The following is a 13735-nucleotide window of genomic DNA, read 5'->3' as shown; positions in this document are numbered from 1 at the left end:
TGAATTGGAATATACTGAGTGAATATCTATACACAGAGGTACCTTTTAAGTTATTTGAGTTTGTTTGGGAGTTTAGTCCCTAATCCAGTTTTGTGCACCTTCTAGGCAACGAGTTAAATTAGGTGAAAATTTTGGTGAAAATTTGACAAGAGTCTTCACCAGAAACAACAGGGACCTCACAGCCCCGTTCCAGTGTCCAAAGGCCGTGTTTTCAGTGAAAAAAAAGGGGGTGGAAGAGCTAAGTGGACTTGAGGCCTCTGAAGATTGAGTGTTTTGGAAGCTCTAAGGAGATGTATTAAAAAAAGAAGCACAGAAAGCAGGTCAGCCTCCTCTGTGGTTTCACCACGTTACAAGCACAACTTGTGAATATCAAAGTACTGGTTTGACACTTTCTCCCCATTCACTGCTTAATGGCCCTCTGTCATAGTTCTGTCCCTGAATTATCTCAAATCCTTTAGCATTTAGCAGTCCTCCAGGCCTGGACAAATATTCCATGTTTCAGGCCTTGTGTAGCTGAGTTTCTATGCAGCATCCGACCAATAAGTCTTTGTGATTTTAGCTAAGCCCGCACAGCCACCTTAGATATATGCCTAAATTCAAATACTTTTGATAACGTATTCGCATTGGTGAATTTAGAGCTCATATTTTGCTTAAAACAAATGACCAGTTTCTCCAATAAAACCTGCTTTAAGTTGCAAAACTTTCAAAAGGCACACACACTTTTTAATTGCGATTGAGTATTTTGACATCGTTGTATTGCTGCTTTTACGGAAGCTAAAGCTCTGAGTATACTTCTTCCACCACTGGAAATCAACAAAGTGGGCTAGACTGGGTAGTGCTCTGCAGAGCACATACCTCCGCAAAGGCCAATGTCAAACAACGTTCATCAGACTTGAGGGCGGGGGCGAATTTATAGTAAATGATCCGGATCTGCCCCAGAATTTCCTCCTGGGTTTTACCCTGGCCCATCCCCCACCCCTTCCACTAAGTTCAGTGCAAATCGGTTCGGTACTTTTTGCGCAATCCCGGTGACAAACAAACCGAGTCACAGACACGGGGTCAGAACATGACCTCCGTGCTAATGATCAGCGGGGCTCCTTTAACTCTGTGCGGGAGGTGGAGTCTGGGCTGCTGAGGAGCCCGCCCTTCCTGTCACCTACGAGAGGCGTGTCCTCACACGACAAATGTGACTTTTAAGGTGAAAGTGTCCTCTGCCCGGGGCATAGTTTGGCCGACAAGCTGCCGCCGTATCCTTGAGCCCGCGCACCACACACACGATGTCGGAGTCCATCAAAAACGTCGCGATATTTGGAGCCACGGGGATGACCGGGCTGGCGACCCTGCAGCAGGCGGTGTCTGCAGGTGAGGAGTGAGAGTGAAACAGAAAGAGCAGATCGGAACGGGTGAGACAATGTATCCGTGCCCTTTGCCGGTCAAACCGTGAACCAGGGACACACGGTAACGTGAGTAACGTTACATTGCTACTGCGCACAGTTGGAGTTTGCGGCGCGGAGAAAAGAAGTGGGTCCTGCTCTTGCTCAAAGTTTTCACCCTCTTGTCTGTCACCTATTAGCCCCGATACACATGACTAGTTATCTGCTCACCTATAATTTATAACTATAAATTTATAAACATGTAAATGTTTTTTAAATACGTAAATATAATAAAAAAGAAACCAAAGTTTATGCATCACAGTGTCAGGTTGCGAGCATCTACTGCTTTGGATTTACAGCTGCGCAATAGATCAATAATATTAATAATGTGATATGAGACTGAATGGAATTGTGCTTATTTTAAAGTTGTTATACAATATAACTTAAGTGTGTTGTAGTGATAACATCCACATTACTATTTTTTTTCCGCTAAATTTTTCTTGTGTGTAAATGTCTCTTGAAAGCACCAATAGTCAGCTTCAAAACATTTTATTACCATGTAACAATATCAAGATATTTGGTCAAAACTATGGTGATAATTGATTTTTGACAATATAGGTTAGTCCTACTTTAATTGGCTTCGAAGACCGTAGCAAATTTAATCTGATGTAATTTAATCAATGCATTTTAGAGGTTGTGGTTTGATACTGATTGATGTATTCTTCATTTTTCACATTTACATTGGAATTTGCCTTAAACCACGAGTCCCTGCTGTAATTTGCTTGTTTCTTGGCAGGAATTCCCTAAAAAAATTTCAAAAACATGGGCTACAGACAGACCCACACACTCACACAAATCACGTACACAAACACATCATGTCATATGATTCATTTGATTTATCAGCATTTTCCTTTCTTTTCCTCCTGCTCAGCACAGGGTGAAAAAAAAAAATTTAAAAAAAATGCTGATTCATGTTAGACGTTGTGGATCAGCATTGTGCTGAGTCACAGAAGGCTGTGACACAGAGAGCTGATAGAAGAAGATGTTCACTATCTTGCCTGTACAGGAAGGGTGGGATCACCTTCGTGTAGTTGGTGAAGTGGTTACAGAGCTTCTGGAAAAGACTCCTACTCTATCTCCAGTTTGAAGAAGTCGAAATCATGTCACGCCGTTGAATTTTACTGTCAACCTTGCCATGTTTACAACGCTTGCAGTAGTTTTCGTATAATAGGCAGTCAGGTGAAAGTGACAGTTTCAGTATGAGGGCTGCCAGCCCGGTGAAACGGTCCGTTGTCAATGTGTCACCGAGACTAATCCCTGCTCCTTTGTAGTGGTTGCTGGATAAAAGGGATTCTGAATCTGACTGTACTATTGTTACATATAAAATAGCAGGTAATAGGTTGTTGCCTGCAGAGCTCGTACAGTCAACATCAAGTTAGGAGTCTCAAGTTCAAAAGCTCTTTAGTTGTATTGAATTGGAGCGCCACGGAAAGGGACATACAACCAAAAAATCATGATATGAAAGCACAAGTTCAAACTCCTTGCCTGGGAGGCACTCTTGAAAATTAGGGCTCGTTCCAAATAGTCTGAACATTTCTGCCCGCTTTCTCTTTTGCATTACCTGGGTGGGAAACCTTGTAATATTGTGCAAGATATGAAGGAGAAATCCCGTAGAGTTATGAAATACACAGTAACCACAGTGTTAGCGATGCATTTAAATGGCCTGAGGCTGCATAATCATTACGTATGTAAGAACTTGCCAAGATACAAAACAACTTTAGGTTTTGGGGCAGTGGTTATCTGGAAATATCATGGTAACCATGGTGCGAGTACAGGTTGCTACTGTTTGTCCGTTGACCTGTTTCATTTCCATGTGTCCTCCCCCAGGATACAATGTGACGGTGCTGGCGCGGGACCCTTCCAAGCTGCCTGCTGACCACAAGGCATCCAGAGTGGTGGTGGGAGACGTTCTGATTAAAGAGGACGTGAAGACGACCATGGAGGGCCAGGATGCTGTTATCATCATCCTGGGCACCAGGAACGACCTACGTAAGGCTCCACAGTTTGAGGAAAGACACACAACCAAGCAAACCTTACTAGAGAGGAAAACATAGTCCAAGTCTTGTCTAGGCTAATAAAATCTCACATTTTTTATACTTCTCACTTATGCTATTGCATTAATTATTTTTAGACTTTATTTTGTAGTTTTGTTTTTATGCTCATTAAGCACCCGTTACCATGCCTTTTGCATTCCTGGATTATTTGATTTTTACACACCCTTTGGATTTTTCTATGTGGCTTTGAATTTTCTGTCCTAAAGTTGCATCATTTTTCGTACAGTTGTTGCTTTGGGCTCCTCTCGCATTCTGCATTGATTGCACAAGTTTTCTTGCACTGATGTTAAAAATCCACCTTCCCTTACATAACTCACCACGTTCACCCTGCATAAGGGGGATTGTTTTCAGTGGTGTAATAATGTGTAATATTCACCAGAGGTCGCCATATAATTTACACAATATATAACCCTATGTGACATCCTCACATTAGTTTGACACAATCTGAAACACACTGAACAAAAAAGGGTGGATGGCATTTACAGTGTCACACCATTCTAAAGAGAATGCGCATGTGTTTTTTCAGGCCGGCATTTCCATGATCCGATAAATGACCAATGGAATAACTGTAGATTAATACATTTACAAAGCAACGTGTAGATAACATAGATTCAAGATAGGGTTCCGAAAAAGTTAAAAAACAAAACAAATATCAGGACTTACTAGAGGACGCAACACTGTAGTGAAAAAACCATTCATTGACCGTAAAAGTCCTGTGTTGAAAAATGCCCTTCAATAACAGCACACTTCCTTTCAGTTTTGAATTATTTATTACATAAACTTGTAAGACGTCTTTTAATGTTGGTCTTCTAAATAATCCATGTACTAAAAATTAAGGCATTTTAAAGTTTAATCTTAATGTTTTCATGTATGTACTTTTACTCTGTAATTGAATATCCCTCTGACATACAGTGGCGCGAATGTATAGTGCCCCCTAGTGGAAATACTGTACTTGAGCGTCAGTCAGGTGCCAGTTTTGGAACATTTAGCAACTTTCCGCCCCGGTAAAATTGGCGATTGTTTTTTTTTCTGGTGCGTGCTCATCAGGCCCAACCACCATGATGTCTGAAGGCACCAAGAACATCGTGGAGGCCATGAAGGCTCGTGGGATCCGCAAAGTGGTCGGCTGCATGTCAGGTACGACTTTCTGTGATAAAAATGATAAAAAAAAGTACATGAAGCTTGTCAAAGTGAAGAGAAATGTATTTGAGTCTCATGTATATGCATTTGCCAGGCACTTGCTGAATTGCCTTTACTTTCTTGGAGTGATAATGAAAGTCAATTAAAGCTAGAAGAAAAAGGAAATGCATGAAGATTTACTTTATGTGACGAACATCTGTGCAGAGGAGACAACTGGAAATAAATCCCTTGACTTTTCTCGGCTTCTCTCTCATCTCCACTCTATTCCTATTCACATGGGTTTTTCTGTCTCTGTCTTTTGTCCTCACTTCATCTCATCACTGTCCTCTTCTCCCCTTTCTTTCATTTTGTCTACTGTCTTAATTGCATCCTTCTCTCCTTCTCTTCACCTCCTCCATGCGTATTCCATTTCTTTTTCCCTCCACTCTTCATCCTCCTCCCTCCCAGCCTTCCTGCTGTGGGATCGCTCCAAAGTGCCGCCCCGTCTGGTTCCTGTGACAGAGGACCACGACAGGATGTACACAGTGTTGAAGACATCGGGGCTGGACTACGTGGCTGTCATGCCTCCTCACATCGATGGTCAGTAGGAAGTGAAAAACTATGAGCTGTATTCCAAACAAAAGTGGAGGAAAACTTTCAAGAAGTATTGCTGGCGTAAAAGTGCAGCAACTAGCCAATCAGAAGAAAACTTATTTGGGAATAATAGATTCCAAATTCCAATCACTTTTTTATGATCTATGTAGACAGAGTTTTGTTATTAAAACCTTGGGAAGTTTTAATAATAATAAAAAACATTTGAGACTGCGTAAGACTCTAGACATTACTCTGCATTAATCTGCTCCAAAGCAAAGTTAAGAAAATATAGTTGAAAAAAAAAAACCCAAACTTTTACTTTTAGTTGAAAAAAACAAAAACGAGAAAGAAATTTACTTTCACTCATGCATAATTGTAGACTCTGGTTTGTCAGGATTTGTTAGTTTGTTGGCAGCCGGAATTTTTACATAAAAGACCAACGAAAAATTGAGTGTTCATCAGAGAAGAAAGTCTCAGCCACACAAATTTAGAAACTGTAGACTCACCAACTTTACCCTAAATGAAATTTTGCCATAGATTGAATATTTCTATTTAGATGGTTGTTTTACTGTGACATATCTCTCGCTGTCACATCTTTGACTGTTTTTTTTTTAATTATTATTATTATTAACTGAAGTTATAGAGAGCAGTAATACATATGTTTTCTTTATTTTCTTTATTTTTTTTGTTTCTGTTTTGCTCTCTCCAGACAACCTTCCTCTGACAGAAAGTTATAAGGCGACGGAGAACATGCTAAAAGGAAGAGCCATCTCTAAACACGACCTGGGACATTTCTTTGTCAAGTGTCTGTGCACCTCAGAGTGGGACGGCAAGACTGTTGGAGTGTGGGGAGAGTACAAATAAAGAACTGCTGGTGCCCTCCAGATGGTGAAGGGTTTACATTTCTCCCTGTCACTGATTGCCATTCTTTTATTTCCACTAAATCGCTGAAGAGAATATATTTGAGTATGCTAAGAGATAAGTGGAGGAAAGATATTTGTTCTTTTTTTTCTTAATAAAACCACAAATGCTTTGTTGTTTTTGCTTTCATGACCATGATTGAGCAGCTTTTGCTTTGTGTTGTTAAATTTTTATACTCATTCCAATTGTATTTTCAGTGATGCATAGGAGGTATTTTAAAACTAGCTTTAGCTGTAGCTGTTTACATTTCTTTCCATCAAGTTCTGTGTTTTCATATGAACAGTCTTTACATATTGAATGTTTTCTCTGCCATCCTTGAACTTTTTGCCACGTGATGCCTACTGTCGTTGTTCTGATCTGCAGTAGGCCCCTTTTTTATAGCTGTTGAAAATAAAAGACTTAATTGTGCAAAAGGTTGTGGTGAAAGAGACAAGTGTCATGTGAATGAGCATTGATCCGCGGGCAATTTGTTGCTAGAAAGACACAACAACAACTACGATGGTAAGATATGATATAACACTATTCTATGGACTCTTTGCAAAACAAAAAGAGAAGATGGCTACTGGAATAGAGCAGGGGTGAAAAGTGCACTCGAAGTTCATATATTAGCTCTTTTGACAGACAACTCCAACAGTTGCCCAGGTAGATGTGATCACCGTGACAGAGCCGAAGTGGCATCCTGACAGGTAGCGTTTCAGTTCGAAGCACCCGAAAAACCTCTGCAACTGACTGGTGCTCTTGTAAAGCGGCCCCCGGATTTTCCTTATCGCATTTGGGGTTTATTTTTTTCATACTGAGCCGTAACGGCGAATCTACAGCGCACTCCACGACCCTCACCCTTACTTAAATTGGCCACAGTACTTAAAACACACGCAGAGAATCGGTGGCATTCAAGCAAGTGAAGTAGAAGACTGGCTTTTCTCGGAAAAATTGAGGAATAGGAGATATTTCTGTCCCTGCATATGGATGTAAATGATGTGATTTTTTTTTTTTGCTCCCATTTTTATGTTTTAGTTGGATTTTGGTATCAAACTACTTTGGGAACCAGCTGTCTGATCCGCTGCGTCTGGTACAGTTCACCTCTTGGGTGGGGGGCTCCGAAAGTCAGGTGGGCGGCATGTGTAGCTGTTGTGCAACTCCCGCTGATAAAAAAAAAAAAAAAAGTGTCAAGTGAGCCCAGGAGAGCCGGCATAATACCAGAAAAATAAAAGCTGAACGTATGTCGGCGTTTCACCTTTCCATCCTTGTCTTATCCTTGTCTAGTCAGCAATCCCAGTCATTGCCTTACTAAAATCTAATATTTCCTCTGGAAGACCGCGTCCTTTGAAAATACCAGAGTTCAGTAGAGTGAGCAGACTAACAAAAACTGTGTCAACTACAACCTGGATTTGGCTTTGTTAAAATAATGCATAAAATTCTGGTTTATGATGAGTGAGCCGATGAGTTTATATATGCAAATCTAAAAACGTTATGTATTATATTATATTATATTATATTATTCAACGTACCCAAAAACGTGACAGATGTTCGCCTATCCGGATGTTTATTTTGGAGACTACCAGAAGTGGCCTCGTGTTCAGGTAACTTGACGTTTTACCGGGCTGACCAATGCTCACGCTGAGGAGGAGCCAAAGCAGTTTTTTTCAAAGTTGACTCGCTGGTTCTTCTTCGTGTGGCGAAAGGTCGAGTGGAGGAATTTAAACCGAAACAGGCAGGTTTGACATGTTGGCGGTTTACGGCGGTGGAAGCTGAGTCGACTGACCGTTTTTCCCTCACGGGCGACCGCAGCTCTCAGGTAAATAACTGTGTCTGAGCTGAAGACTGATTTGGACTAATGCACATTTAATCAGAGTTAAAATTACTTCTCCTGTGGACGTGTACATGTGTAGGATCCAGACTCCCCACCCCACCCCCCTTTGCTCTGTCGATATCTTATTTTAATGTGTGCACTTTAAAAAATCTCCGACTGTTTTGATTAAGTGCCTTATCCCCACTCAGAAGTTTAGTCTTTTCTAACAGTAACTTTTACTTAAAAGTTAGGTAAGACATACGGACTGGAAACCCCATGCGGTAACGTTTGTGTAAGTGTTTTTACACACACACACACACACACACACACACACACACACACACACACACACACACACACACACACACACACACTGTCGTACAAAGGTAATAAGGATCCCTCTTTTGTCGTTGATGTAATCATTTAGGAATTACTGCTATGTAAATTATATAATGCAATCTTGACACTCCGGTCCGGGTGGCAATTAATCAGGACTGGAGTGAATTGACAGGTCTAAATATTATTTTACTTGCGACATTATCATTATGTTTGCAGTATAAGTAGTTTAATGTGTATTTAATGGGGATTCGTTGTATGAAATGACTCTTTCGGCATGCAACGTCCCTGAAACTCCACTACCCACAATGCCCTTCGTTACAGCAAGCCCCCAACTGTAAGCCTTTTGGCGTGAGACTCAAATCACGGGCGGGAGAAGAGCGAGCCAGTCGGTTGGCGAAAGAAAGAAAGAAAGAAAGGAGAAAAAAAAAAAAAAAAGCTGTAACGTTTGGAGTTTAAAACCGAAATAATTGTCTTAAATTGCTTTTTAATCGCTGACCTATTTTTCAACGAGTCGAGCAAAACTTTTTACGTTAAAGTAGTGGGTTTTTTTTGGTTTTTTTATGGGTCGAGGAGGAAGTCGGATAACGAAACATTAACCAAGAGCAACGCTATCGACATAACTTACCGAAGAGGGACGGGAAGTGATTCAACAGGTCTGTTTGTTTAAAGATGCCTCACTTTTAAACTATTTAAAGTTAACCCGCTAGCGGTTCAACTACGGTACCTTTTTTTTCCGTGTTGTTTTATTGATATAATTCAAGTCGTTTTAAGCAAATTTACGTTGCTACTTAATGGCCTCGTTCGAGGAGGTTTCTCTTTCCCTCCTACACGATGGAGCTAACGTTACAACCCCCAACCCACATTTCGCTCACTGGATGAATCGATGCAGTGAAAACGCTGATGAAAGCATAACATTATCACTTTTAGGTTTTATCAGTAGCAGATCTAAAAATCCATTAGCTCTCTGCCAAATCTTTGAAAATTGAAAACAAACACAAATCAACTTCTGTCCTAATGGAACTGTCTGCTCCGTCCTACTTATTTAAAACATTTATTGTAAATATATTATTTCAAACTAGTTACCATTTTAATTTTTACTGTTCTGCCTCACTCTCTCTATTGTATCAGTCTATGATTGCAACTTTCGCTTTTTAAATTTTTTTTATTAATGATTAGAAGCTACAAGATTAGTATCATGACAATTTTTTACCACAGGCTGTCAGAGCCCAAAGTTATGTCTTAGGGTGGGAACAACAGTTTAAAAAAGAAAAAGAAAAATGAATGATTTAAAAACAAAGAAAAGCAAGCAAATCCTCCTAATCCTTGAAATGCCTTATTGTTTATTTGTGCTAGATAAAACTGTCATTTATTAATTTGATATTCAGTGAATACTTATTTTAGCACTTAAAAAAATGAAATTCATATCTTGTTTGTCACATCGGTATTTTGATATTATTCCATTCTTTTTATGTAGTAAGAAAGTGTTTGAATTTCAAAAATCCTACATTCCTTTACTGAAAGCAAAACTGAGAACCTGATTAGCTACAGTAGATTATTTATAGGTGTAATTCAGGTCACTTTAACGGTTTATTCCTTCCTTTGCAGTTTAAAGATGATCATGAAGGGGCAAAAGCGTAAATTCCCACCAGAGGATGTGGAGGTTTCAGACGGGAGCAGCCTGGCCTGGGAGAGCCAAAGACAGTTTGTGTTCTCAGTTTCCCTGAGCAAGTATCAGCGTGGCCAGGAGCTACCTGAACCCAGTCTGAGGAGGTCCGTTCTGATAGCCAACACACTGCGGCAGATCAGCATAGAGGCTTGCAGGACACCCCCTGTAGAAGGGGAAATTTCAGCTTTCAGCTCTTCATCTACACTCCAGGCGAAAGAGCAGGAGAGTATTTTCACCGGATTTACAGTAGCAAAACCTCACTCTGCAGTAGCGGTTACTAACAACCACTCAGCACTTGCCAGCTGCCCCCTGGTTTCCTCAAATTACTTGTCAAATTACGTTACAAGTAGGTGTCCAACAAGCTACCACGTGAATACATCAAATGTCCCTCTGTCTGTAGGAGACGAAGATGAGGACTGGGGATCGATGTCCACTGATCCTGATTTCTCCCTTTCAGCTGCCATTTCTTCTATTCTTGTTGCACTGGACTCTACCATTGATGGGAGCCCTCAGGCAGCTCCGCGGACACCTCTCCGGTCCCTGGAGAACCTGTCGAGACCCCCTGAGGGAAGTGTGGCATGGGTAAAACAGGGAGTCAGAGGTTATGGGGGCAGCTGGGAGCAGCAGGAAGAGTGCAGAGTACGGGAGAACAACATGGAGGTGATGAGGTCCAGCTACCTCACTGATCTCACTGTGGAGGATCTGTTCCAGGATATAGACACATCCCTGCTGGAGAGGGACATGGGAGTGCTTGGGCTTAGAGGCAGTGGAGGTGGATACCCAGCTGGGGATGATCTCCTTCGGTACCTGCCACCTTTCTCTCCCTCCTCTTCCTCCTCACACCCCATCTCCCTCTCTCTCAACCAGAATCTGAAGTGCCTACCTTCATTCTCCTCATTTAGCCCATTGTCTTCCTCATCATCTTCCTCACCTTCTCTCTCTTTGCCAACATCTTCTCCCTTCTCTGGTCAAAGTCATGTGAGAGAGGGACTCGAGCTGGAGCATCTGATGGAGATCCTGGTGGAGTCCTGATGGCCTCATCTTCACCATACTGTAAGAAATCCAGTTCAACAGGAAGTAACCCAAACAACATTCACTAACTTTGTGGACAAAAATTTAATTCTTGAGGCAAAGGGCTGGGCTGTCAAACATGTCGAATATTCCCTTTGTTGTTTTTATATATTGCTCAAGAAACTGTGTATTATGGGCTTTAGGAAGTAGTAAGAATGTTCTAGAAATGTAGAAATGTTTGATGTCTAAGACAGAAAATGCTCCGCAAGTGGTCTAGCAAGACGAGCAGCTTTGATGCATCTGACAGCTCTTACTGTAACACAAGACAAAAAATGTAACATGAAAGATTTTTGTTCCTGGCAAAATGGACGTCAAGTGAGAGTTAAAACTGTGTGGGTAGTAAGACAGATAAAGCTGTGGTTTTACTTAATAGATAAGCAGTGAGTCACTGCATAATGAACTGCAGAAAAGTGTTTAATACCATTTTTCAGTTTGACTCAGCTAACTGGCACTAATAAAGGGCAGTGGCTAACTAGAGAACAGGATTTAGTCAGCAAATGAAAAGTTGCCAGGAGGGGAGAAACAATTACTCCAGCAGTGTTGCCCTGAGATTTGTCAAACGCATCACAGCTTCAGGTAAATCCTGTGTTCACATTGAACATCCCGAGTTATCTGGAGTAAGAAAAAAGCAGCAGCCAGTCACGTACTCATGTTAATTCATGCAGTGGATTGAACGTTGGGCAGCACATTAGAAAAAATTCCTTATAACACAAGTGTAAAATGTTAACGTGAGTTCTGAGAAAATGTGATTTGGCCGGTGTTGGAAGGAGAACGGTTGAAACACTAATATTATGGGTCAAATCTTCTGTGAAGAAATCCTTTAACCTCATATTTACCAGTTAGTTATAGGATGGGCATGATATCACATGCTATGAGATCAGGTAAGGGTTTTAAAACAGTAGTAGCACCAAGGAAAATATGCTTTTTATTCATTGAAAACTTTTGCATATTTATGATATCGTTTGGTTCGGCCCGAAGAAGAAATTCATAACAACCAGTATTTTGTTGGGTTAGGGGGGAAAAAAATGAAATTTTAAGTGTGTATAATTCTTGAAGGTTATCTTTAACTAGGCGATTCTTATTTGTATCCCTCAGTTCATCACCAGTTATATTTAAGTAACCAGTAGTTACCAGGAGGTACAATAAGATTACATTTCATTTATGTATTCCTGTATTAGCAGTAAAGAAAGTTTCCCCTTGAATATTACTGAGTGGAAAAAGCACAATTCTTTATTTCCACTCAACTAGTTGACTGCCAAATTATTTCCCATCTGAAGGCTGAAGAGTGAAACGACTTCGTTTCCTCTGAAATGTTTCCTCTCAGAGACAGCCTGAGTGCAGCTGTGTGGCTCAGGAAACACAGTAACACGTGGTTTTTTGTAATGGCTCCATGCACATTTTAGCTCAGAAAGAGTATTTAGTGTCTTTTTAAGGGATGATTTTATACGAAGAGCCTTCACAGTACTGTGATTCTCATGAAGTTGAATGTGACAGTACACAGCCACCACCAGTAGGTGTCACATTATATAAAATCACAACCACTAAGCAACAGCTTCTGTTGTACAGATTTAGTATTGTTGATCAGTCCTACAGGGTGTTCATCAGTGCTACAGCCTCAGCCGCATTGGCTGACATAGTCTGAATGGTGCTGACTTCCACCCCGTGAACAGTTGTTAACTCAGTAGGTCAGTTTCTGTTTCAGTGTTCAGAGTTCACATGTTTTGTCTGGTTTACATCTGAATTATTGCACTTTTGTTCATAATATGCATTTTAAGTCTCAGTCATGTGAGCATGTGGTTTGTTTTACTCTATTTATTAAGCAGTAACATTACAGGTAAGATTTGGTCAAATTATTCCTTGTAAACACAAAGTGGGTTCCTATTAAATGTTCTGTTAATGCATATTGTTTAAAAGGAAAAGGAAAGGTGTCGAAGTTAACCAGTTCTAGGTGTTGATTCATCATTTAAACCGACACTGCTAAAATGCATGAATGGAGAATAGCTGAGATAAATTGTTTGAGGAAGCACACGATGTCTGTTTTTGGGGGTTTTTGTTCATTTATATCCTGTTTATGGATCATAGTTGCTTTCTATGCAGAGGTCCTTTCTGAACAGAGGGGATGCAGTCTCAAACTATTTATAAATGGCATATTTTGTTAACAAGATGAGTAATTTAATGTCATACCATATTTGACAATTCACTAATGGTATATTAATATACTGTCATGGCAGTTTTTTTTTTTTTGCTTTTCTCTACAAATATTTTAATGGTTATGTTTTGAAATTGAGGGCAAAATGCTCAAATACTATTTAGACTTTAAAAGAAGGCAAATGTTTACCTGTACTGACGTTTTAAATAAAATGCAAAAATGAAATGATCTGCTTTATTTTCATTGTTAAGAATGATTGACTTTTCAGCAGAAAAGCATCACACAGGACTAGATGTGGTCTGTTACAGAAAGCTATGATAATTAATAAAATAAATTTACTGCAGGTAGCTGAGAAGTTGGACAATGAATGTAAAAAAATGAAGTAGTTTGGAAATTGCACAGTAACTGCAAATTTGTGGTTTTATACCCATTAGCTGATATTTTAATTTGTTACCCTGAAGTAAAGCTGCAGGGGTGTATTCAGAGAATCTTAATACAACTGGAGGTCATCAAGTTTAGTAAAACAGTCAAAAGTCTGTAACCAGAGAGGTTTCAGTCTCCAGTCCGGTTCTCCACCTAAAGGCCGACCTAAGTGGAGCT

The 13735-nt window shown here is 40.3% G+C and overlaps 2 protein-coding genes across 4 annotated transcripts; both read left to right on the top strand.

Moving 5' to 3' along the window:
- The first annotated feature begins 1185 nt into the window (after window positions 1-1185).
- blvrb (biliverdin reductase B) lies at window positions 1186-6537 on the top strand. Its single transcript, XM_040131834.1, has 5 exons — window positions 1186-1362; window positions 3261-3422; window positions 4535-4624; window positions 5075-5206; window positions 5910-6537. The coding sequence occupies exons 1-5, from the start codon at window positions 1278-1280 to the stop codon at window positions 6062-6064; spliced, it is 624 nt and encodes a 207-aa protein (XP_039987768.1). The 5' UTR covers window positions 1186-1277; the 3' UTR covers window positions 6065-6537.
- A 1237-nt stretch (window positions 6538-7774) lies between these two features.
- Window positions 7775-13343, top strand: sertad3 (SERTA domain containing 3). Of its 3 annotated transcripts, XM_040131524.1 has the most exons (3): window positions 8556-8902; window positions 9855-10261; window positions 10373-13343. In XM_040131524.1, the coding sequence occupies exons 2-3, from the start codon at window positions 9862-9864 to the stop codon at window positions 10945-10947; spliced, it is 975 nt and encodes a 324-aa protein (XP_039987458.1). In that variant the 5' UTR covers window positions 8556-8902; window positions 9855-9861; the 3' UTR covers window positions 10948-13343. The 3 variants fall into 3 exon arrangements, with proteins under 3 accessions (XP_039987457.1, XP_039987458.1, XP_039987456.1); XM_040131523.1 differs by lacking the exon at window positions 8556-8902 and adding an exon at window positions 7775-7916 and having other exon boundaries at window positions 9855-13343; XM_040131522.1 differs by having other exon boundaries at window positions 8557-8902; window positions 9855-13343.
- Window positions 13344-13735: the final 392 nt, after the last annotated feature.

This window comes from Xiphias gladius, chromosome 7, assembly GCF_016859285.1.
Source record: "Xiphias gladius isolate SHS-SW01 ecotype Sanya breed wild chromosome 7, ASM1685928v1, whole genome shotgun sequence".
NCBI lineage: Eukaryota > Metazoa > Chordata > Actinopteri > Istiophoriformes > Xiphiidae > Xiphias > Xiphias gladius.
The sequence above is the reverse complement of the archived record's forward strand: the minus strand, read 5'-3'. Positions and strand labels throughout refer to the sequence as shown.

Bases quoted from the DNA above. Each gene is read 5' to 3' on its own strand.
- blvrb (XM_040131834.1), top strand. From the start codon at position 1,278: ATGTCGGAGTCCATCAAAAACGTCGCGATATTTGGAGCCACGGGGATG. The intron at 4,625-5,074 runs GTACGACTTTCT...CCTCCCTCCCAG, and splicing joins AGTGGTCGGCTGCATGTCAG to CCTTCCTGCTGTGGGATCGC. The intron at 5,207-5,909 runs GTCAGTAGGAAG...TGCTCTCTCCAG, and splicing joins CATGCCTCCTCACATCGATG to ACAACCTTCCTCTGACAGAA.
- sertad3 (XM_040131523.1), top strand. From the start codon at position 9,862: ATGATCATGAAGGGGCAAAAGCGTAAATTCCCACCAGAGGATGTGGAG.